Genomic DNA, 24,695 nt, shown 5'->3' with positions numbered 1-24,695 from the left:
TTAGAGTGAAAATGATTTTCAAAATTGGAAAATGCATATTCTTATGAAGAAAGAGTATATATTCTTGTGGAACGGAGGGAGTACTATTTTCTAAGAAATTCGTCCTTAGTCCAAGATCTACAAAGTAATTATAGATCGACAACAAAATTTGTGGCTACATTTGTCTAGCTATTTTGAATTTCTTTTCGTAAATATTAATGTTCCATTTTTATATATATTTTTTTCTGCTTTAGATCTACAAAATAACTGTAGATGGCAGCTAAACTTTGCCTTATATTTTTATAGGTTATTAATTTTGTGTTCATATGATCATACGATAGAATTCCACTATCATTTGATGGAACACAACACATCTTAAAAATTACTGTATTGAATATGGATGAATTTTTTTATAACAAAATTCCAAACATTCCTCACTTTTTGTAGATCTACACTGCAATTATTTTGCATGTGGCACATTTTCACTATGTTTATAAATTCACCGAAAATATTCGCTATAGTTCATCGATTAAGTAAGTTTCTCCGGCACCCCATGTAATTTCTATCCATTTTTATGATTTTGTTCCGTTTTGGTCTTCATATTTTCATGCATTAACAAAATCATGTATTTGAATAAAATTTCACGAAATATATTTATATATAGAACGTCTTTAAAATTTCATGTATTTGCAATATTCTAATTATATCAAATTCATCTACATAACCTATAAATTTTTGGTACATTTTTTAAAATAATGCAAACTAAAAATAGATATGAAAATCAAACTTGCATGGCCTTCAACGTGCAAATATTGTAGTAATTGAATTTGATACTATTATTTTATTATTAAAAATAATTTTGATTATTATTTCAATATATCATATGCAAGCTCTTATCAATGATAAATATGTTGCTTATTGAATTTATTGTTGTTCTCCTTGTTCTGTCTCTCTAGACTGATTCCCTTTACCCTCTACCGTTGTTTTACAGATTCCTTCAATTACCATGAACATGTTTTAAAAGATTAGTTCATCTATTTATGTGGCATTATATCTAAAATATATGCAGAAAAAAAAAAAAAAAAAAAGATAACAACCTGAATAATAATGAAAGCAAGATTAGACTCATAACTAAGAACGTGAACAACTGAGCTTATATATATATATAATCAGAGAGAAAGCACTGATAGACATAGAAAATTAGTTCACTGTCAATTCTCTACCATTTATTTATACTGGTATATAGGGCTGGGTAAATATACCGCAATACCGCATTATCGCACTTACCGTACCGAAATTATACCGAAAAATATCGAATTTGCGGTAAGGTATGATACCTTACCGATAGACTACTATACGGTAAAGGTATAGATAGAATTTCGTACATTCAGTTTATACCGAAAATAAATTATCATACCGTTATTAATTTATACCGAACATACGATATATATCAAAAAATAAGGTATTTATCTTATATGTATTTATATGTTTCAAATATATTACTATAAAGAATACTTAAAAATTAACAATAATTTAAAAAATAAATTCTTAGAAACCCTAAATGACTAAATAATTTGATGGTTGATGTTTTATTAATTTGAATGTTATGACCAAGATTTGTTTGTGAGGGTGTTTTAGGGCTTGTACTTTATTTAAATAGTTGAACAGTTAATTTTAATATTTTGGGTATGAAATATGTTTCTTGAGAAATGAACACAGGTATATGGTATGTCGTACCTTATTTGATATACCGTAAAAATGCGGTATACCGTAGTGACAATATGGTAACGGTATTAGAAATATACCATACCGAATATTCGGTATACCGAAACATGCGGTAAGGTATAGGTATGAGAATTTCGCATACCGCATTTTGAGGTATGGTATGATCGATGCGGTATACCTTACCTTTCCACCCCTACTACTGGTATATATATAGGGTTTAATTAAGCTTCTTTTCTAAGCCACGTTATGTATGTACTACAAAAATACAATGGTTATTGCACATAAATAATAATCGAAATCAAGTTTTGGAACAATTGTAAGATATTGAAAATTTATTTTATTTCAGATCCAAATCAATGAGCTTCTGTATTAGTACAACTTTATACCGCCAAATTATATATTCTCTGATTGATTGATATACGTATTAATCAATGAGTCAATTGGCATTTAGATTACTTTAGAGCATCCGCAATGGTTAATAGGCCAGCCATAGGCCAGCCATTCTCTCCTCTGCCACGTCAGCAACACTAAAAAAACCACCTGCCACGTCAGATTTAGGCCAGCCATAGGCCAGCCGCAATAAAAACAATTCAAAATATACTACATTTACGGAATTAAAATTGCGATATACGGAATTAAATTTACGACACATATACGGGAAAAATAATCCATTCCATTAAAAAAAAAAGTACAAAGATTTTAAAAAAAAAGTACATGATTTTTTTTTTAAAAAAAAGGGCTTCAACACCCGAGCCCCGCCACTCTCTACTCCTCATCGCCGTCGCCGTCGCCCTCCTCGTGGCCGTCGCCGCCGCCGCTGCCGCCACCCGTGGTATCTGAGCCCACGTCGGAACCCCCCAGCCTCCTCGTCGCGATCTCTAAATCAGCACGCATGCTCTCGAGCATCTCGAAAAGAATCCTCTTCTCCGTGGGGTCGGTGGCGTTCTTCCACTCTCGGAAGACTGTAACATCCGAGCCGCGTTTGGTTACGCGAATGGAGAGTGTACGCGAGTGGGGCGGCTGGGAGGGCGGAGGACTGGACCTCGCGGGGCGATAGGGGGATCCGCCCCTCGCGGCCAGCTGCGCCCGCTTCGTCCAGCCGGGGCGGGGGCGACCGGTAAATGAAGGAGGGGATGGAAACTCCTCAGCATCCGGGGAGGTCGTGGGATCCGCCGCTGCTGCCGCCGTAGTCGCCGCTATAGTTAAGTCGGCTGCTTCTTCGGCCACCCGGCGTCGCACCCCGCCCGGAACTTCTCCGAGTCCTTCAGCAACAAGAAGCACTCCCGAGAAGGTGAACTCCTTATACTTCCCCTCCAAGGGGAACTGACTCGCGGCTATCCTCCGGGCGTCGTCCTCGGTCGCCCACTTTTGGCCGACGGAGGGCGTTAGCGTACAAAGTCGCAAAACGGCCCACTGCGGCCACTGGTGCGTTCCCACCCCTTCCGGACCTCCTCGTTGCTGAAGTCCTTCCCGTGCGGGCGGTGCCTCTTATAGGCAGCACTGATCTTCGCCCACATGTTGACGACCCGCTGGTTGTTCGCAACCAGTGGATCGTCGCACACCTCCAACCACCCCTTGGCCACCCCGGCGTACTCATCCTCCGTCCACTTCCTCCGGCCAGGGGCAGCGGGCTGCGATGACTCGCCGACCGCCTTGCCCTTCCCCTTCCCCCTCGTCTTCTTCTTCGGCGCGGCCCGCCTCGCTGGAACGGGAGTATCATCTTCCCCGAGATCGATCCCCATATCATGCAATGACAGAAGGTCAGATGCTCTTATTACTCAAATGCTTATTCATTATACCATAGAATAAATATGTTTACCATTTGGTTAATAATTAGAGCAATATAGAACCCAACGTTTTAACTATTGGGGCAATTTAATTTGTGGCATAAAGCTAATTATCTTGTGTCAGAAAGCTAGTTATTAGGCCCATAGCTCACTTTTTTATTCATGTTGGCAGTGGAGAATACTAATCACACGCAATGAGTACTCAGTGTGGTGGTGTTCGATTTGCAAGATAAAATAATACCAAGATACATAAATTACTATTACATGTAGCAAAATGATTAGTTGAGTTGTCCCACTTGTTTAGTATAATAGTAAATGATTAGTATTTATTTTAATTTTCCATTTTGAGTTGTCCCATCACAAGTGATCAATTTCCTTCGTTGGCTAAAAACAAAACTCTAACCATCTCTTACTTTTTCCTCTCTCATACTTTTCTCTCTCCATTTTAACTCAATACATATCATTTTCTTAAATTACGTATCCAAAAGAAATCCATCACTTGTAGTGGAACAGAGGGAGTATAAATTTTAAAAAATATATTTATCAACCAATGAGACTATGTCATTTGGTACATTGATTTATTCATTGATCATCTATGTTATTATGCATCTGACATTATATTTCTATAATACATGCTAAACAATGTATCTTGTTATGTAACTTTAATTTTGCTAAGTAAAATTAATTTTTTTTTAAAAAAATACCAAAACCCTTGCTTGTAGTTGGCATACAATTTTTTACAATATGTTATGCATAATTTTCAATAAAATTTTATGTAAAAGAAATAGTAATACTATCAAAAATGTCAAAAGCTATGAAATGCTGTTACGGCTTAATTGATATTGATGGGACATGCTTATTGTAAACTTAGACAATGTAATTAAAAAAAAATTAGAGGAATCGCAATTGGCAACAATTCCATCTGTTTTTTCTCCAGAATCCTTTCTCTTTTCTAGAAATATTCTTTGAAATTAAAATAAAGCATGATATAAATTTAATTGCGTTGAGTGGCAATATATGTATATGTCGTATTATATGCAGAAAACATAAATTACTATTGCAATAATCTATCTCAACTCTTAATAAAATGTCCACATATATTATTAAAATAATGACAAACTACTATTTCATTCGAATTATAATATTATGCTTTTAACAAAACCAAATAAAAGTTATGTAACTTATATATTAATCTTAACCAATCAAATATTCATATACACATTCACAATCAATTCCAATAGTGTAATTACTTAAATAAATTAATCACAAACTGAGAGTTGGTCAACCAAATTTATGGGCTCCATTAAAAATGAGAGCGGCTCAAACCAACAACAAAATCAAATGGAGTAGTAATTACAAAGCCCAATATAATATTTTCACTACCTAGGGTTAAAATAGAAATGTCTAAGAATCTACCACCGCCTCTCCCTGCTTTCTCCTCAAATCAACCGCAGCCTCCATCTTCGGCTTGGTTTATGTCCTTATTAACTGATCATGTCGAATGAAGACTCCATTAAAAATAGCGAATGAAGAAAAAGAATTAGGAAAAAAGCAGTCGGAGTGGACTCACCGCCATTTCCGCCGTACATCATCAGGTTAATTTTTCTTCTTCCTCCTCCTCTTCATACTTTGTCTCCTCTTTGTTGGATTTCTTAAGTGAATCTGCAAGTTTGGCCATATATAATTATACAAATTAGAATTATAAGATTTTTCCAGATATTGAAATTTGAAGACAAATCATGCTTCGACTTTGCACAAACCGCCCAATTCACTCCCTCCACCAACATTGAATTTTGGCAAAAATGAGAAATAGGAATATATGTAAAAAGTTTTAATATTACCTATTTTCTTCTTCTAGCTCCCATACATCTCAGCTCTCTCAGTTCATACTTTGATGTGAGAATGTGTATTTATAGATGGTTGAAATACGTCTCAGCTCTCTCAGTTTATTCTATTAACCAACATTTTATTTCAATTTCACTTGATTCATAGGCAGCCCTTTGCAAAGATCTGCATCAAGACTGATTTGGACCTTTCTGCCTTTCATTTCACATCGATCAAGTTGGAGCCTGGAGGTGCACATGGATGAATACGCTTTTCACACTTTCCAAGATTTCAGCAAAAGTATTTAATGGTGTATTTGTAAATCTGTTTTGCAACCATCAGTTAATACGTAATGTGTAAAAAAATACTATATTTTTCCCGCCCAAAGTATGCCACGTGTCTGCCAAAAAACTGCGCTTGTCTATAGGAATTTTGGATTCACGGAATCACGGTGGTGTGGTTAATGACAGCCCTACAGACTATGAGGATGAATGTACCCAACTGATCCAAAGACAACGTTGCTCCAAGGCAAGGACCGCGCGGAAACTACATTGAGCGCTTTGGCTGTATCATCCAAGCATATCCGTCGATCATGAAAGGTTTATTGTGTATGTAGTACTAATCATGAACATTCGATTTTTTGTATGCATGGATTATCTCCATAAGAATAAGTTAGTAGCCGAAGATGAAGGAGAACAAGTAAATTGATTCCAAAATCCATCACATGGTGCACTTAATTTCTTGAGCATATCAAAGTCGATGCGATTCTAGTATACTCACAATGAATTAGTTCACAACCAACTCCTCCTCGATCACACTGAGAATTTTGGGCGCAACCCTTCAACTATTGCTGACTTTTCTTTTGTAATTTTAACTGTGTAATCAATTTATTTCAACTAGATAACCCGCTTGTGAATTTCTACACTCTTGCTAACTCAATAAGGTTTTACATAGTAGCTCTAAAATCTGGTTATAAATTACTGTAATATTAATTTGTTCCGATTTTACAATCAAACTATTAATTTATTTTAATTTTGCAAACTAGGAGTATTAATTAAAATAGTGCGCCAGATCAATTTCAAAAGACTGGCTGTACAAGTAAGATTAGACCTTATCGGTTGGGTCGTTAATGAGTCGATCCGATAACGATCCAACCCGATTTACCATCCCTAAGAAAAACTGGTCTCTAAATTTCCTCTTATGAGAGACATAATTTGTGTTAATCCCTAATTAATATTTATAAGTACATTTTATCAAATATAATTATATATATCAGATTACAATCTCAATGGTCCAACATAAAAAATGGAAATTCATCCAATGAAAATTCATCAGGCAGAGAGTGAATCACAGCAGGGGATGTTGTTCTTCACATCCCAATTTTTTAAAATTTTTATTTTTTTCTTTTAAGTGTTATATTTTAAATTTTAAAAATTGGAATGTGAGGAAAACATCCCCTGCTGCTGTGATTCCTCCACAACAGGGGATCCAAGCCCGAGTGAAACTACCGCACAAAATAATCATCAAACAGCCCGAGTTCACGATCTCGGTGATTGTACGCTCTGTGTCGTGGAATACGCAGAGCAGCAACAACAGTCAATTGAGCAATTGTATCTCGTATCTCCCTTGGGATTAGTCGCACAGCCTCAGCAAGCATATCAATAGGAGTCGTGATGAGCTCATCATTCAGATCCATGTTTTTGAATGGATAATTTTTGTTGGAGAGAATGGATGAAATGAAACATAAAATATAGTTGTATTTATAGAATTTTGAATTTGTAATTAAAAAAGAATTTGTAATTAAAAAAGAATTTGAACCCTCCATCCATTGGCAGGCAGTCTTGCCAATATAAAATGCAATGCCGGTGCGTGTGAGTTGGCCTAATGGTAGATAATTAATGTCTGAAATTAATGGTGTCGGATTTGAGTCCATTCATAAAAAAATGCACTGCGCTATTAGAAACTTAAAGAGACAAAATGTATTCAAAAGACAGGCGCGCCTGATACAAAGTTGAGTCGAGAAGAGAAAACATTAAGATTAGTATTACAAACCGAACTTCAATCGACTTCGGAGATAAATAAATAAAACATGAGAAGAATACATATAAATCCAGATAGATAAGTTATGTATCCTACTACAAAACTGCCACTTCAAAGATGTTTAATTGGAATAGGGGTAGTTAAGCAGAGCATTCTTCGCATCAGTGACGAACGGCCGGAACGCTTTGGGAAGTTGGTTGAGTTTGAGTTGAGGGGAATCTGGTGTTTGCTTGGGATTGGGAACAACCATGTTTGTTTGTACTTTGTAGTAATAGATTCCGTACGAGAATAAGCTGACAAATAAATGATTATGCTTTTTGAAAGTACCAAGATTGGCCGTTTTATAAGTGAAAATTTGAACTGTTTTGCCACTTAGTATTGTTTTACTTGTTCTTCATCCCTACTTCACATCACAACGCGGTACGGATGGTCCTGTCCACCAAAAGTGAACTTTTCTCCCAAAAAAATGAAGTCAACGATGGTGTGGAACTGGTCATAGCAAGGAAAATTTGTCAAAAATCAAAGCATAGCAGGGGTTTGGCCGGGGACGGAGCCGACCAGAGAGCCGGGCCATGGTCCCAAGGAATTGAAAACCTAGATGATCAAAGAAATCTTGGACCATATAGTTTTACTATTTGGTTTAGTTCTCACTGTTAATAAGTTTTTTCATTTCAACTTTGTTGGAAGAATTTAGTGATTAGCATCATTTGCCAAGAATTTATAAGTGAATTTGCAAAAGTTCTAGTCTTGAGTCATGGTATTATCAGCTAGATTTGAACTCCAAAATCATGGACTCATTTCGATTGGTTTGATACTTCACTTGATTTATAAATTATGTGTTTGTTTTTAGATAATTTGGATTCACGGTTGTTGAAAAGGCACCCAACGCCATATCAATTTTATCAATTATGCTAAAATTCTCTAATGAAGCTCAGATTTGAGGTGAGGAACGATTTCTTTGGGTCAGTTGGTGTCCCGGGCTTATTCGATAAATAGTTCCCGCCATCGAAGACACGTGGTATTCCTATAGAGAATTTCCCTCCTGAAGAAGCTCTTCCCAATGGAGAATTTGATCTTTCCGTATTGGCAAAAGATTAGAAATTTGATGTTTACGGCAACACATTAGTACTCCCTCCGTCCCACATAATTTTACACACTTTGATCCGGCACGGGTTTTAAGAAATGTAATGGAAAGTGAGTTGAAATAGTTGGTGGGATGTGGCTCCTATTTTTAAAGTATTATTTTTATAATAAAATGTGAGTAAGAATGAGTTAGTGGAATATAGGGTCCACTACTAAAAATGGTAAAAGTGAAATGGGTAAAATTATGTGGGACGGAGGGAGTATGTTTTGTCTAGTGAAAAGAATGCATATCTTGGGATTTTTGGGAACATATGCATGGATTAAATACATCCATTGAAGTCTTGTCACAAGATTTGAATACGATTTAGAACTCGTCTCGCTCTTGAGAAACATGTGCTTGTTATACTCTTACGAGAAACACACGTGCTTGTGATACTCCTATCCAAGTTTAAAACAAAGTATTGGACGTTAAGTGATTTCGGCAAAAAATCTACCTTCAAAGAAAATTCAGAAAATCTCAAAAGTTTGTGTATTTGCAAACAAATTAGTAGTACCACATTTTTCTCTAAACAACTATACTATCTGTTTCCACACGGTCAATTTCAACGAACACAAACATTCAGATTAAAAAGTTCGTGTATTTATGGACAAATAACCCTTTTATATCTTATTTTACTCCCTCAAATGCATAATTGTGAATTGTGACAGATGAGAGTTGTATGAAAATATGCAATAATGCAACCAAGAAGTAAAGTTTTGTTAAATCAATCTACTAAATCATATGTTTATTTTTATGTGTGTTTGTTAGTGTTAACAACTCCAATTAAATTTATAAAAGCCAACGAGGAGGCCCGCGCCGGCTAAAAAGAAGTTGGAAATATCACATTTCTAGTATTTTACACAACTTTTGGAAGACATGCAATGCATAATTAATCATGCAAATACTTAGTTGCTCACCACGATCATAGTACTATAATTTATTATCCACTCAATATGTATGCAATCAATTGAAAATATATATAATTATTCATTTAATGCATATTTTGTAGGATTCAATAATTAATTTATTTTGTGGTTATATGAACAAAAATGACCTAAAAAATATATCTTCAATATGTATGTCATCAATTGAAAATATATAGAATCATCCAAACTATAAAATTTATAAAACAGAATCCAAAATCGTAACATGAAATCCTTAGAAATTGTAATGAATATTAATAACGGGATATTTATTACTCCCATTAATAAATAAGAATATTTAATTCATAAATATGACTTAAACACATAAATTGATTAATTGAATATATATATATATATGCCCAATAAATTCACTTTTTTCCCAGCTTCCAACAGAAAAACCTACCTCATTCCTCACCCCCTCCATCCCCCTCTCCCCATTCTCTCGCATTTCAATAAAACAGGAAGAGAATCAAGAGATGATTCAATCCTAAACCAAATATTCTTCACACAAGGGGAGAGAGACTCACACACACACATTTGTATATAGATAGATACATAGATATATATAAATCAAAACCCTTCCCATTTCATCAATCGCCATTTTGAATTCTTCTATTTCACCAATTTGTTCTTGAATTTTCAATCATAATTTGGGTTTTTTCTGGGGTTATCAAAGCTCCCCCCTTTTAAAGCTGTTTCAACACTTTTTCCCATTTCCACACACTGATTTTGTAATCAAGATTTCACAAATATGATTAGCATGTGATTTTGTACATAACCAAAAAAAAAGAAAAGAATGGGAAACAAGTGTAGCATCAATGCAAAGAATTGCTGGTTCTCCACAATCTCACACACACTATGGTGGGCTAAGTGGCCAGCCATGCTCTCTTACCATCACAAGAAAGATAAAGATGACACCTTTATACCCATACAAACAACCCCTCTTCCCCCTCCCCCTGTCCAGACCAGCCCCCCTCACCCCCCCAAGATGGAGCTTGAGGCACCCCCACTGCCCCCTCCACCCAAGGCAGAGCCAAAGGTAGAACCTTTATCACCCCCCAAGCCCAAGAAGCCTCTGGTTTTCAAGAGGGCTGTGAGCGCCGGCCTTCGGGTGGACTCTGTGCTGAGATCCAAGACAGGGCAGCTCAAGGAGGACTTTGAGCTTGGGCGAAAACTCGGGCATGGCCAGTTTGGGACGACGTTCCTCTGCATTGAGAAGGCGACCGGGAAAGAGTATGCTTGCAAGTCCATTGCCAAGAGGAAGCTGCTGACTAGGGAGGATGTGGAGGATGTGAGGAGGGAGGTGGAGATCTTGCACCACTTGTCGGGGAATTCGAATGTCGTCTCTATCAAGAGGGCGTACGAGGATGCCACTGCGGTCCATGTTGTGATGGAGCTGTGTGGAGGGGGTGAGCTCTTTGATAGGATCCTCAAGAGGGGGCATTACTCGGAGAAGAAGGCCGCCGAGCTTACTAGGACTATAGTTAGTGTGATAGAGACATGTCATTCTTTGGGAGTGATGCATCGGGACCTCAAGCCCGAGAACTTCCTTTTCGTGAATGAGGACGAAGATTCGCCTTTGAAGACCATCGATTTTGGACTGTCCATGTTTTTTAAGCCAGGTGAATGCTTATGCCTCCTGTTTTATCATGTTTTCCTGTTCTATCATGTTTTATCATATTTCTTGGCTTATAACTTCACAACATGTTGTAGTGAATGTTGGTGTTCATGTGTAGTTATTATGTCTAAGAGAATGTGATGGTTTTAGTTGCAAAAGGTGGATTAGAACATTGAGATCTTAATTGTAGAAAGTTATTGATGTTCTGTTGAAGCCCTATTTGTCCCACATCAAATTGGTATAAATAAAGGCCTTTTGAGGGGAAGAGGGAGTCAATTCTAACATGGTATCGGAGTAGGCCCAAGTCGTCGCATATATGTATGGTCCACGCTGTAGGAACCGATGAACATATCCTTCTAATACTGTATTCATTGCACAAAACTCTCTGATTTATTTGCTTTACTTTTCAAAAGTTGTTTATATGCTGAAGATTGCTTGTCATAGTTCACCATTACTTGGTTTACGAGGCTGAGCAGTATTTGGATTGACAAACAACGACAGGGGATATGTTCTCGGACGTGGTTGGAAGCCCTTACTACGTTGCTCCTGAGGTGCTTTGCAAGCACTATGGACCCGAGGTAGATGTCTGGAGTGCCGGTGTCATAGCGTATATCCTTCTCTGTGGCGTGCCTCCGTTTTGGGGAGGTAAGTTGTTATTCCATGGTTTTCTATTTACTCAGCCTTGAACAAATTTCCCATGCTTGTGCATTTTGGCAGAGACTGAGCAAGAAATATTCGAAGAGGTTTTGAATGGATCCGTTGATTTCACCTCGGAACCATGGCCTGGCATATCCGAGAGCGCCAAGGATCTCGTGAGGAGGATGCTCCTGCGTGATCCCAGGAAGCGTATCACAGCTCATCAAATTCTTTGTGAGTACTTAAAATTTTGTTGCCTGCCTTATGTTTGAGGGCTCAAATGTGATGACATTAAAGGCGTTGTCTTTTCTTGCAGGCCATCCTTGGGTGCAGGTGGAGGGAGTAGCGCCTGATAAGCCTCTCGATTCTGCAGTTTTAAGCCGTTTAACGCAGTTCTCAGCTATGGACAAGCTCAAGAAAATGGCTCTAAGGGTATAAGGCACTCTTAAGTCTTAACTATCTATCAATCTTGGCAAAAATGGCAAGTTTTCGACTAAATTATGGGGGAAAAAATGGTTGTAGGTGATTGCAGAGAGTCTATCTGAAGAGGAAATAGGAGGGCTGAGAGAAATGTTCAAGATGATCGACACGGATAATAGTGGTTACATCACATTTGAAGAGCTCCAGGCTGGTCTTGAAAGAGTTGGTGCTGATCTCAATGAATCTGAGATTTATGATCTCATGAAGTCTGTAAGTGAATGATTCGTATTACTCATTTAGTCGAAGGAAACGTGTAGTTGACATTTTAGACGCGTGCAGGCAGACGTGGACAACAGTGGGAGCATAGACTACGGGGAGTTCATAGCAGCAACGCTGCATCTGAACAAGATCGAGAGAGAGGACCATCTCTTCACGGCCTTCTCCTACTTCGACAAGGATGGCAGCGGCTTCATCACACATGACGAGCTGCAGAAGGCGTGCCAAGACTTTGGATTGCAAGATTCTCATTTGGAAGACATCATCCGCGAAGTTGATCAGAACAATGTAATGAAATTCTTGTTGCTTTTCATCATTTTTTAGTCATGGAAAGCACATGACATGGCTTGATTTTTTTTTTCGTGTTCTTTGTTGCAGGACGGTCGAATAGATTACAACGAGTTTGTGGCGATGATGCAGAAAGGGAATGCAGATTATGGGAGCAAGAGGAATCTAAGTAACTTTAACATCAAGTTCAGAGAGGCTGCTGTCAAAGGTTCTTGACATTACACACGAGAAAAAAGAGTAATGGTTGTGATTCCCTTTGTCAAATTATTATGATATTTGTATAATGTGAAGATTTATGTGCATATAGAATTATTTCAAGGAAACTACAGTTTGGTGTATAACCACAGCTCTCAGATGCTTTGCTTTAGTCATGTGATGTCTAACTCAAATTCAAGCAAGAACTGATTTTTAGCTCAAATTGGCTATAAATTAAGTGAAATATGAATATAACAGTCAATGAATAGAGCATAATGATTTTCTAAGTTGTAGTTTTTTGCAAACTGCAGCCCAATTCTTTTTTAGCCCTTTTTCCCTATGTCTTATATTTGCATTGCATACCTGTAAGGCCCATTGAAGTTGCTAAAATGGAAGATTTGGGCTTTGGCCCATTAAAAGAGAGAGTATACAATTTTTTTAATTGACATTTAGATTTTGGGCGGTTTGTTCATTCGGATATCGGGTAGCGGGTATCGAGTACCCGATACACACAAATGTCCGGGTTAGAGTAGGGTATTTAAGTATTAATGAATAAGTTTATTATTAAAATGATGGTATGAATAAAATTATGTTTCTGTGATTGAAATGTCATGGAATATGAGAGTGAAATTATGAAAGTCAATTATAAGTACTTTTTTCTTTATAGACTGATGTTTTTATATGAACAACTCCTTTTGTATTTAAATTAATTAATACTCCCTTCAAATGTGAAAAGGAGTTTCGTTTTTCTATTTTGGTCCATCTGCGAATATGAGTCCCGGTTCATATCTCGCATTCCATTAACTCATTTCACACATATCATTTAAAACTAATGTATACAAGTGAGACTCATATTTAGTTAATTTTTTTCCATCTATTTTTCATAATATTTCTTAAAATCTGTGCCTATTTTTCATAATATTTCTTTAAATCTGTGCCATAAAGAAATGAGACTCATATCTATAGTAGGTGTGAGTACTGCAATATCACTACTACTTTACATGATTCATATATCAATACTACAATAAAAGTACCATGTTTTTATTTGTCTCGACCAACCAAAAACCCCACAATCAACATCTTATTTAAGATGTTGGAATTTTTTTTAAAAATATCTTCTACCGACTCATTTCGCATTAATGGAAACAGCTGACATTTACGAGTTCCTTTTTCGATTGAGATCTAAAAATATTTTTTTCTATTATTTTTATCTAACATTACATATCGAGCACATATATATAATGCAGATTCACAATGTATATATATGCACTATAAGATCACAATATAATAATCCCACTAATAATTAGAGAAAGGTTGTGCACGTGAAATGGAAGAAGATATTAATTTAAGAGTAAATTAAACTTGGAGAATTATTATTTACCAAATGCTCAAACAAAGAATAAAGTGAATTGAGTTGAGTGTTGACATTGCAAAGTCACATTCAACCCCACCAACTAATCATTCCATAAACTAATAACCACGCCATGTAAAAATACGTGATTAATTAGTTTATCACATGGTTAAGTCATAATTAATTTCACCCTAAACTAATTTGGGTGTCCGCAGCCAGTTAATTACTTTTCCTTAACGGCCTCCACAATGGGGCGCCCTATGCGACGCCCTAAGCCCCGCCCTATGCACCGCCACATTAACATTTTATCCTTCGCCCCTTCCATCTGCAGTGAGGCGGACTATACCCCACCCTAAGCGACGCCCTAAGCATTTTACTTCTATTTTGTATTTAAATTTTGATGTTTGCAAATGTAAATAAAAATAAACAAATAAAAACAACACAATTAAAGGGAAATTCTAAATTTACTTGATTAAAAAAAAGTTACAAACTTAGAAATAAAAAAAAAGCACTAAATACAAAAAAAGGAGGCTAGTCTAGAGTAGTCCCAACTTGCGGCTGAGGCCATCGATCATCCGTTGGATGCCTACGATTTGAGCCGGGTTGGTCGCCTACATGAGGGCGGTGTGCGCGTCCAACAACGTCCTGTAGTCGGAGGAGGCCGCCAAATCCGCGTAGGCATGGGCCGCAGTCGAAGTCACGGACGGCGTCGAACTCGGGGTCGGCGACGGGGCCTGGTCAGGCGGCGCGGCGGAGGAGGATGTGGCCTTGCCCTTGCCCTTGGCAGCCTTGACGCCAGGGGGACGCCGGGAGGACATCGGTGTGCCGGAACTCTCATCCTCGAACACCGGACTGTTGAGGTCCATTGGAGACGCGCCGCTATCGCTACTTGTATAATCAGCGAAGGTGCGCTTCAACGCCCTCCTCCTCGCCGCCGTCGATTGGGAAATCACACCACCAACGAACTTCTGTTTGTCCCTCAAGAGCTCCCAGGACTGGTAGTGCTTGAAATCGTCGTACAATGAAATGTACGACCGCATCGCTTTGTCCCGCACATCCGCGAGACTCTCGCCACTGCTCTGCTCCCTCTCGCACTTCTCGTACTCCCCCGCGAACAAATTTACCTGCTTCTTTATTTGATCCCAGTGCTTGCGGAGCTACTCCCTGTGGCGCTTGTACACGTACGCCGGCTTGGCCGCGTTGTATTTCTCGGCGATGCGCTCCCAATACGCAGTCACCTTCTGGTTGTTGGCGTACACCGGATCCTCCGAAACATCAATCCAACATCTCGTCAAGACGATGGATTCGGGGTCGGAGTAGTTCGTCCTTCCCGGGGCGAACTCTTCACACACCTCCGTTGTAGGCAACTTCTGGGCTCGTGCCTTGGTCCGCTTCTTCTTGGTGGCGGACCCAGAACGCGGCGGCGGCGGAGGGGCGGTGGGGAGAAGGCTCCATGTCGGACAGGCCGTACGAGTCGGTGCTGAAGTCGGGATCGTACTCGGCGTTGGTGTCGAATGGCCGGTATTCGTCGGGTTCTGTACCCGGCCATCGTGCACCACCGAACATCGGACTATTCGGATAATCTCCGGAATCCATTTTGCTTGAAATGTTGAAAATGTAGTGTGAAGTGTGAATTTGAGAGTGAAATGAGTGAAAAATGAAGTGAAAAGGAATATATAGGTTTTGAAAATTTAATAAAAGTAAAAAAAAGAATGGAAACGCGTCGCATCGTCCGTTACCCATCGTCCCCGTCGTCCACAGTGGCGGACGATGCGACGGACGATGGGTATCCTCCGCGCATCGTCCGCAGACCCATCGTCCGCGATGCTGTAGTGGCGGACGATGCGACGGACGATATCGTCCGCCCCATTGCGGATGCCTTAAATCATTTTAATTTGAGTTATATTTATATTTATTTTAGATATAAATGAAAATAAATATTTATGGGATATAAAATAATAAAAATAAATATTTATGGTTGGAGTACACGTTGAAATGACCGATGATTTAATACGAAGACTAAAAATAAGAAGAGAATTATAGTGAAAGTTTTATTCTGATAATGAAATTACACTCCATACTCATGAAAGTAAAGTTTTAATTTTTGGAAAATTAATTTGGAAAGATGAACTATTTAAAGATAAGTAGTTGAATTTGCTATGAAGTAAATAATTAAGTTGTAAGTAAAGACAAAGAGGGTTGTTTGAAAGAACTATTGTGGAGACATGCAACCAATAATTGATAATTATAGTAATACTATAAGTTAGATATGATGTCTCCATCCATCTCTTATATTAGACGCAGCATCTTAATTTTTTGTGAAAACCATATTAGCATCTACCACTTAATAAGCTGTCCTTTTCAGACATGAGACATTATTAATTAATTTATTATTTTCAGACATGAGACATTGTGTTAATTAATTTATTATTTTTAATCCATGTAACAACCACTATTGATTCTTGCGAAGGTTCTACCGTAACTTACATTCCACATGCCACCTTGTGCCTTACTTGAAATATACCCATTCATCCACACTTTTTAACTTTTTTTCATTTATGTACTTATAGAGTATAGGTGAAGTAGAATTTGAGTAGATGGAATGTAGTAAAAATATTAGAAGTAGTAAGAGCTTGTAGTGATTCAGATTGGATCGTGATATTAGGAAATATACAAAATTAGGGATTTGGGAGAGTTGGGAGGTCATGTTCTATTGTAAAATCAGACCCATGTATATATATACATATGAAGTTCAAATGCTAACGCATGGAGTAAAACATAAGAACACAGAACTAATTTTCATCTTTGGGTCTTGAAGATTCACTATGGATGCATGTTCTAGCTAGATGAATGACTGTAGGTATGTAGTTAAATTAAGGGCAAATTGCCGGTAAAATTATGAACTTTCAAGACAATTTAGTTTCCCGCGAATGTTAAATGTTGCATGAACTTCTATCTTTACAATCTCTAACCTCAGACTTATCACAAACATACAAGTAACACAAATGAACACATACAAATCGAATTCCACAAATCGAATTTAGCATAAAAGTAGCATTAATTCCACAATTCGAATTGAACCCTAAATTTGTCATTTGCCGAGTCACGCCTTCGGCGTGGCATGTAGGATAAGTTTGTGTCGAAAATCTATCGAGTTGGGTTAGAGATGAGAAATTTACACAGTCGGGTAAAGTTCATGACTTTTCATGCAACATTTAAAGTTCAAAAAAAACCAAACTATTTTTAAAGTTAATGACTTTATAGACAATTTGTCCTTAAATCAAGCCAACTCAAATGCTAGGACAACAAAATGTGATGCTATTGCAAGCTGTAATTAATGGAAACCTTGGAGATTAAGAATGTACCAAGAAAGAAAGCATATGACATGTCCACTGAAATTGCTTGTCCTATAAATAAAGTGAGTTATAAAAAAGAAGGTTCTTTCCATCCACACAAGGACAACAAATAATGTCCATTATTAGAAGTAAAAATAGAGGAAAAAGTAGTTCTCATCACAAGATTTTCTTGACATTCTTAAAACAGAGGCAAACCCTCTTTATAAAGAGAAACAAAAATAAAAAAAGACTATATATTTGTGCATACACTGGCTGTCGGCGGACCAAACTTACTTAAATACAAATAAAAAAATGGGTATGTAATTACAGTATTTATACCAAAATAACAAAACCAAAATAAAAAAGAAAGAAAAAAGCTCTCTTGTGGGGTTCACCCTTTATCTTCTGCTCATGCACAGACATTCACCATCCTAAAAATCTGTCAATTAAAATGAACAATTATGTTAGTAACTCAAACATAAAATTTATGATGAAAATATGGGGAGTCTCACCTTTTCTGCAGCTATCATTTACTTTTTTTCATATATTTTTTGAAAATTTAATGACAGGTGGAGAAGTGATGATTTTGCCCAACAGCCCCAAGCATTCTGCATCCCAATTCAAGCAGCTTCCCTGCAAATTATTATTCGAAAATTATAAGAAATCAAGCCACATGTCTCCAATTATTTTCTTTTAACAATATTGCCATTCCAGCTAATTTAGCAGTGGACTTCATCATATGAATTATATTTATTTGTGTTTCTATAGTAGAGTCCAAGGTTCTCACTATTTTTAAAGAAGACTTATCATAAACCACACAAAATACAGTGTTTTTTTCCTAAAAAAGTAGGGTATTTAATCAATATTTCTAATTTAGCAAATTACAGGCTGGTCGCTTTTGTTAGAGTCAAATAAATGAATAATTTATTATGGAAAACAACAGCTGGACTAGCCTGGATTCTGGAATCATTCTTGCTATGATCCACTGCGCGCTACCCCATCCTACTTACGCTGCACACGCAACGCGACGCCACTCACCAACCCCACATCACTGTCCACTCATGAGACTCCACCGTGTTCCCGCCACCACCTGATTCTTCCCACCCCAATTTCGCACCGACAAATTTCGTTACAAGCTTCTTAAATAATTAAAATCATTGTTACTCATAATTACAGTTTACTAAAATATGCGTATTTATTAGGGCTAAAACTCGATTAATTAATGGAGAAGCACTAATGTGACTTGAATTAAAATGTTTAATTAGTGACTTAATAATAAATTATGATTAATGTGCGTAATATTTCAGCAACTGAAATTCGGCGGAATTTCCCACCGGAAACACAAATTACGGCCACGTTTGCCAGATAACTAAGCAATTACTCTCTAATTTCACCGATCAATCCTTGACAAACCAAAACCCCCAATTTGCAACATCAAATTCAATCAACAATTTGCAAATTAGGGTTAATAAATGGACATACCTCTTCTCGGCTTGGAAACGACCTTGGCGAGCGGAGCAGATTTGGGGGCGGCGGTGTCCTCGGCCGGGAAGAGGACGCCGTCGATTCCTTGAACGGAGATTCTGCCGTCGGTGTAAATGTCGGGGTCGAAGAGGTAAGCGGAGGTCTCGCCGTGGCCGAATTTGACCGAGCCGTCGGCCTCCTCCGCCACGACCTTATGCGGCAGTCTCAGCGTGTCGTATTTCACCTTCCCGAACCTCCTCACGGAGTTGTACATGCTCTCCTCCGTCTGGTATTCTGGAATCAGATGGTAGTACATGATCTGCTCCGGCGCTCCGGGCTCGCTGAGCTGGTCGGTGGTGAGTTTGGCCATGGCCTCGTCGTTTGGGGCTAGAACCGTCAGCACGTAGCCCTCGGAGACCAGGCGCCCCATCTCGGTGGCGAGAGAAGTCAGATTTACCAGAATATCCGCCATCTCGTTGTAGCCGCCGTAATGCAGGAGCGTCTGGATGAAGTCCTTCACCTGGCTCTCGCCGTCGAAGTGGTGGTGCGGGCCACCCGGCCCGGGGGCGGGGGCCGGAGCGAGGGAGGGGCCCGGGGCGAGGGCGTCGTACACGGATAAGACCGGCGGGGCGCCGGCGGGGACGGGCGGCGCCGCTTTTTTCAGGCGGTGAGTGCGCGGATCGACCTCCGGCGCCCCCTCCGGGATCACGGCGGAGGTCTCGCGGAGGCTGCGGCGCGAATTGAACTCGCGCTCGACGGATTTGGGGATGAGGAGCCTCTCAATGCCGTGGATTACTCCGTCGGGGCGGACGATGTCGTCGGATTTGATAACCCTAGCCGTGCCGACGATTTTCTGGCCGTTTTTCTCGTGGAGGGGGATCAATTCGGCGGCGGCGTCGCGGCAGAGGCTGGAGTGGAGCACGGGCTTCTTCCTGGGGCCCACCGGCCAGTGATTGGACTGAATGCGGGTGGGAATCATGTGGAAGAGGAGCAGGTTTTGGAGCGATTTGAGATTCCGCGGCTCGAGCAGGAAGCGCTTGAATTCGGGATCCAAATCTCGCTCCAATGCCTCGTTCCTTGGGGCGAAGATGGAGATGTTGTGGTTGGTGACGGCGTCTTCGAGCGTTTGCAGGAGGAGAGCCTTCTCGACGAGCTCAGAGAGCTCGGTGTAGTGGGAATCGAGGAGAGCTACGAGGACTGAATTGGAATTGATCTGGCCGGCCGGCAATGCGGAGGCGGTGATGGAGAGGAGGGCGAGGAAGGCGAGGGAGAGGCCACAGATCTGAAAATCCATGGCGATTGATGAATTTGGGGGTTTCTCTCTCTAGGAAAATAATGCTGCAAGTATAAGTTAAATAGGTGTGTGTTGATTTCTCTCTCTACTGTGGAAGAATATAGTGAGAGAAAATATGTGGAGTTGGTTTGCGGGGATGAGGTTTGTTTGGTTATATCATATGCTTTTTCTTTTTTTTTACCTTTTTATTGTTTTCTTTCTTTTGCAAATTAAATATTTTGTACATTTAATTAAAATTGTTAATGCATGTAACAATTATTGATGGCGCCAACAAACATGTGCGTATGAATAAGTGTAATGCTTCCTCAGTCTACAAAAATAGGATTTTTGTGGTGAAAGTGTTACTGTAAAATTGATCAAATATAAAAAAGAAAATAAAATTAATGGATAGTGATATCTATCCATCTCATTAATAGTGATGTATAATGAAAAAAATTTAAAAATAAAAAGTGGACCAATTTTATAAAATGAATTACTCCAATTAGGAGTCACACTTTTTCATTTCGGTCAGTCCCCAATTAAGAGTCACACTTTATTTTTATCATATAGTATGTAAGTAGGTCTCACATTCCACTAACTCAATTCACTCATATTTTATTATAAAATCAATATAAAAAAATAGGTCATTCATTCCATTAACTTTTTCAACCAACTTTTCTTTACATTTTTATTAAAATGCGTACCTGGTCAAAGTGTGACTCTTAATCAGGACGGAGCTAGTAAGTTGGTAAAGGAAAATTATTTTATGAGAACGGATGAAATAGGATATTTGTGAACATACCATTGCAGACTGCAGGTAATGGTTGAAAATTTTGGATAGGAAATAGGGTAAATTGATTTGACATGAATGTCTTCAATTAATAAAATGGTTGAATTAACTGTTAAGCGCATTGAAATAAAATTTACGAGTAGTTTGGTCCTCAGAATTTTTCAGATGTAATAAGACGCAATTTTACTCAAATTAGTTTTGTACGAAAAGTGAGAAAATTGTTAAAGTTCATACAATTTTTATTGATGATTTTTAAAATTATGGGATGAACTAGAATTTGACAAAATTCAGGATTTTTTTAACAATTTGCCTTATTAAGTTAATACACCCTAATCATCTCCTAAATAATTAATTTGCCTTATTAAGTTAATACATCCTAATCTTCTCTTAAATGAATTTCTATCATTATATAGTATATATAGTAAAGGGGCGTAGGTGTGTGAAGGAATAGAATCGTTTGCTTGAGAGAGGGGAATAATGCAGCTAAGTTTACTCTATTTTTATTTTATGCAAACATTATACTAATAAGTTTTTATTTTGTTAGTAAGTTAGAAATGAGCTGTGGCGAGGGTCCACACGGAGTCACATAAAGTTATAGTTATTCTAATTAAACTTTAAAAGAGTAATTTCATTTATTTTTTGCATATTACTACAATACATTATTTTATCTTTTTATATTTTAATTAGCTCATCCTACCCTTCTTCACACTGTCACACCGTCATTCGCCGTTGTCAACAAGTTTACAAGTGTTGACTCTTACTTCAATTTATCTATTTTATGATAATTATAATAATTCTTCTTCGTTTTTGAAATTTCTATTTTATTCTAGTCGTAAATATAAAAAAAAAACTAAGAGAATAGTGCATGATTTTTTCATGGAATTGAAAATGAATAAGAATTGGTATAATTAAGAGTAAACAATTGTCTTAAAATTGAAATGCTGGTGTAAGTAAAGTCAACTTGAGATTAACCTAAAATAGAAAGGTTAACGCACTAAATGACAAGGTGGCAAGTCAGTCTACCTTCACCGGCGGCTAAGCTCAGCTGATCGGCTCGGCTATGGAGCCGAGTCTCAGCAAACTCGGAAGCGGAGCTGTCACGTTGTATTTGTGTATAGTTTTTACGCCAAGGTAACTAGGTATGGAGACTTAATTATTTTGTTTCACAATCTTTCAATTTAATAATATTCTAGTACTATTATTTTTAATTAAATTTAATTATGGACAAGATATTGAAAAATACTCCCTTCGTCCCGCTTTAGCAGTCTCATTGATTTTTTTGCACTCGTTTTTTAAAAAATAAATAAATAGTTAAAGTGGAGAAATAATAAAGTAAAAAATAGAATAATATAGAGAAGAGTCTTATCTACATTATTCTCTTTTTTGTTTTATTATTTTTCCATTTTAACTATTTGTTATCATTTTTACAAAACAAGTGCAGAAAAGTCAATGGGACTGCTAAAGCGGGACAGAGGGAGTATGTTATTAATAGTATTAATTACTTGATTTTAAATAAGGTTATTTCATATTTGCCTTTAACTACATGACGTTTACTTGATTCATGAATTGGTACATAAATTCAAATTTGATATAACCGTATGAAAATACACCAACTTTTAATTTATTTTAATTTTACCCTCGAAAAATTTAGTTTTAAAGTAAGTCTTTTAAATTTTTGAGTGAACTACATATTTAGGACCTATATTTATTACGATGCACGTTTACGGTCTCTATACTTACAAAATATCATTTGCGGTCTCTATACTTATATTTATGCCCGTTTTAAGGTTCTTTTCTTTTTGACATTTTTTAAGACTAAAATACCCCCAAATGAATGAAGGGCAAATTTATACACTATTTTCTCTCCTTTTTCTTTCTTCTTCTTTTTTCCTCTTTCCCCTTTTTGTAAATGACTCGTATAATTATAAGAAAATTTGAGATGGAACATATTTGAACAAGGAAATAAGACGAATCAAATGTTCAGCTAAAAAGTTTATTTTACATTATTTTGTTAGAATTGTGAGAACCCACATAAGTCGTCGGGCGCCGCCCACTTGCTAAATACACACAACCAAAATTACCATAATTTCATCCAATCCAATTATCGCTTATTATTCCTCACTTTACAATTGATTAGATTAAGATATTCAATTGTTGAAATTCATCATTCAAATTTTTAATCTTTTATTTACGGGATCTTTAATTAAAATACTCCACATTCGAAGCATAATCACAAATAATCTAGGCGTGATGAAGGAAAACGACGTGAAAATGTAAAATTTATCATCATGTGATTAAATTGTTCAAAAAGTTTAACAGAATACAAGGAAATAAGATTAACAAATCCAGAATTTCAGTTCTAATTTTGTTATAGTCAGACGAAAAATGAAGAAGGAGTAAAAACAGAAAATAGTGTATAAATTTGCCCTTCATTCATTTGGGGGTATTTTAGTCTTAGAAAATGTCAAAAAGTAAAAAAAATCTTAAAACGTGCATAAGTACAAGTGTAGGGACTGCAAATTATATTTTGCAAGTATAGGAACCGCAAACGTACGTCATGATAAATATAGGTCCTAAATATGTATTTCAATTTAAATTTTTTGCCAATTTGATTTCAAAATATTTTATTACTGTTGCATAATCCATACATACATCTTAAATTGGCATCCAGAGGATAATGGTAATATTTCAAATCAAACCACTCAAATTAATAATATATCACTTTTATATTGGTATTATCATCAAGCAACTTACAATATTATATGGGAGAGATTTACAAAATGATTTAAGTTTTTTATATTGATTTAAGATATAACCGCCCTCTCTTAAACCCTTTTATATGAATTTTGGAAGAATTAAACTATTTCTAATTGAATAGGACCAATCTGATCTAAATTTAAAGCTTAAATATATTGGTGGATTAATCGTTTTATGTTTCAAGATCAGCTATATTATTAAATCATTTAGAATTTCAATTCATAGTTGACAACCCAGTTTGATGAAGTGGGATACTATATACTGGGGTAAATACATAATTTATACATGATGTTTCACCTTTGTTTTATATTTAAAGAAAGGAAGTTTACATAAATCATATTCCAAAAAGTTTTATTCGTGTTTCTATTTAGTACATTATTTTATTTGTGTTTAAACGGTGTTAACTCTCTCTCTATGTGAAGTATAAAATGTTTCATTATTGTTTTATATTGGTACAAAATTTTTTATAATTATTTCATATTAGTACAAAATTTTCCATCCTTGTTTTATAGTTTGTGCATCAATTACATAGTAAAAGGTTAAACACAATATAACAGAATTTACTAAATTAAAACACATATGAAACTTTTTGTATGATATATGTAAAATAATTTTTATACTAATATGAAACAAACGCATAGGGTAAACGTTTTGCATAAACTATGTTTTTAAGCCTACTAATATTAAGAAGTTTATAAGGCTTAATCCTAAATGACAAAATTAGCCCACAAAATTAATGCAAATTTACCGTAAGACTGGGAAATCGTGTAATGATGATACACACTGCACACAACACAACCAATATTTTATGCACAGACGACACAAATACACGATACACAACTGCACTACCAATTACTGTACTTAATTTCACTAAACAAGAAATTTTGAATT

The 24,695-nt window shown here is 37.0% G+C and overlaps 2 protein-coding genes and 2 long non-coding RNA genes across 4 annotated transcripts; 2 read left to right on the top strand and 2 right to left on the bottom strand.

Annotated features, from left to right (window-relative positions):
- Nucleotides 1-4,657: 4,657 nt before the first annotated feature.
- On the bottom strand, nt 4,658-5,517 carry LOC125214446. The gene is made up of 2 exons (XR_007175117.1): nt 5,333-5,517; nt 4,658-5,153 (listed from the first exon to the last, which is right to left on the bottom strand). It is a non-coding gene; the product is annotated as an uncharacterized LOC125214446 (long non-coding RNA).
- On the top strand, nt 4,817-6,035 carry LOC125214445. Its single transcript, XR_007175116.1, has 2 exons — nt 4,817-5,086; nt 5,484-6,035. It is a non-coding gene; the product is annotated as an uncharacterized LOC125214445 (long non-coding RNA).
- Nucleotides 6,036-9,799: 3,764 nt separating this feature from the next.
- LOC125214443 (calcium-dependent protein kinase 26-like) lies at nt 9,800-13,064 on the top strand. Its single transcript, XM_048115475.1, has 7 exons — nt 9,800-11,023; nt 11,521-11,664; nt 11,737-11,889; nt 11,972-12,087; nt 12,178-12,345; nt 12,415-12,639; nt 12,730-13,064. The coding sequence occupies exons 1-7, from the start codon at nt 10,198-10,200 to the stop codon at nt 12,853-12,855; spliced, it is 1,758 nt and encodes a 585-aa protein (XP_047971432.1). The 5' UTR covers nt 9,800-10,197; the 3' UTR covers nt 12,856-13,064.
- Nucleotides 13,065-17,626: 4,562 nt separating this feature from the next.
- On the bottom strand, nt 17,627-20,415 carry LOC125214122 (fasciclin-like arabinogalactan protein 15). Its single transcript, XM_048115017.1, has 3 exons — nt 19,003-20,415; nt 18,033-18,153; nt 17,627-17,959 (listed from the first exon to the last, which is right to left on the bottom strand). Exons 1-2 carry the CDS (start codon nt 20,276-20,278, stop codon nt 18,080-18,082), a joined length of 1,350 nt encoding a protein of 449 aa, XP_047970974.1. The 5' UTR covers nt 20,279-20,415; the 3' UTR covers nt 17,627-17,959; nt 18,033-18,079.
- Between the last annotated feature and the right edge of the window lie 4,280 nt (nt 20,416-24,695).

This window comes from Salvia hispanica, chromosome 3, assembly GCF_023119035.1.
Source record: "Salvia hispanica cultivar TCC Black 2014 chromosome 3, UniMelb_Shisp_WGS_1.0, whole genome shotgun sequence".
Classification (NCBI taxonomy): domain Eukaryota; kingdom Viridiplantae; phylum Streptophyta; class Magnoliopsida; order Lamiales; family Lamiaceae; genus Salvia; species Salvia hispanica.
The sequence above is the reverse complement of the archived record's forward strand: the minus strand, read 5'-3'. Positions and strand labels throughout refer to the sequence as shown.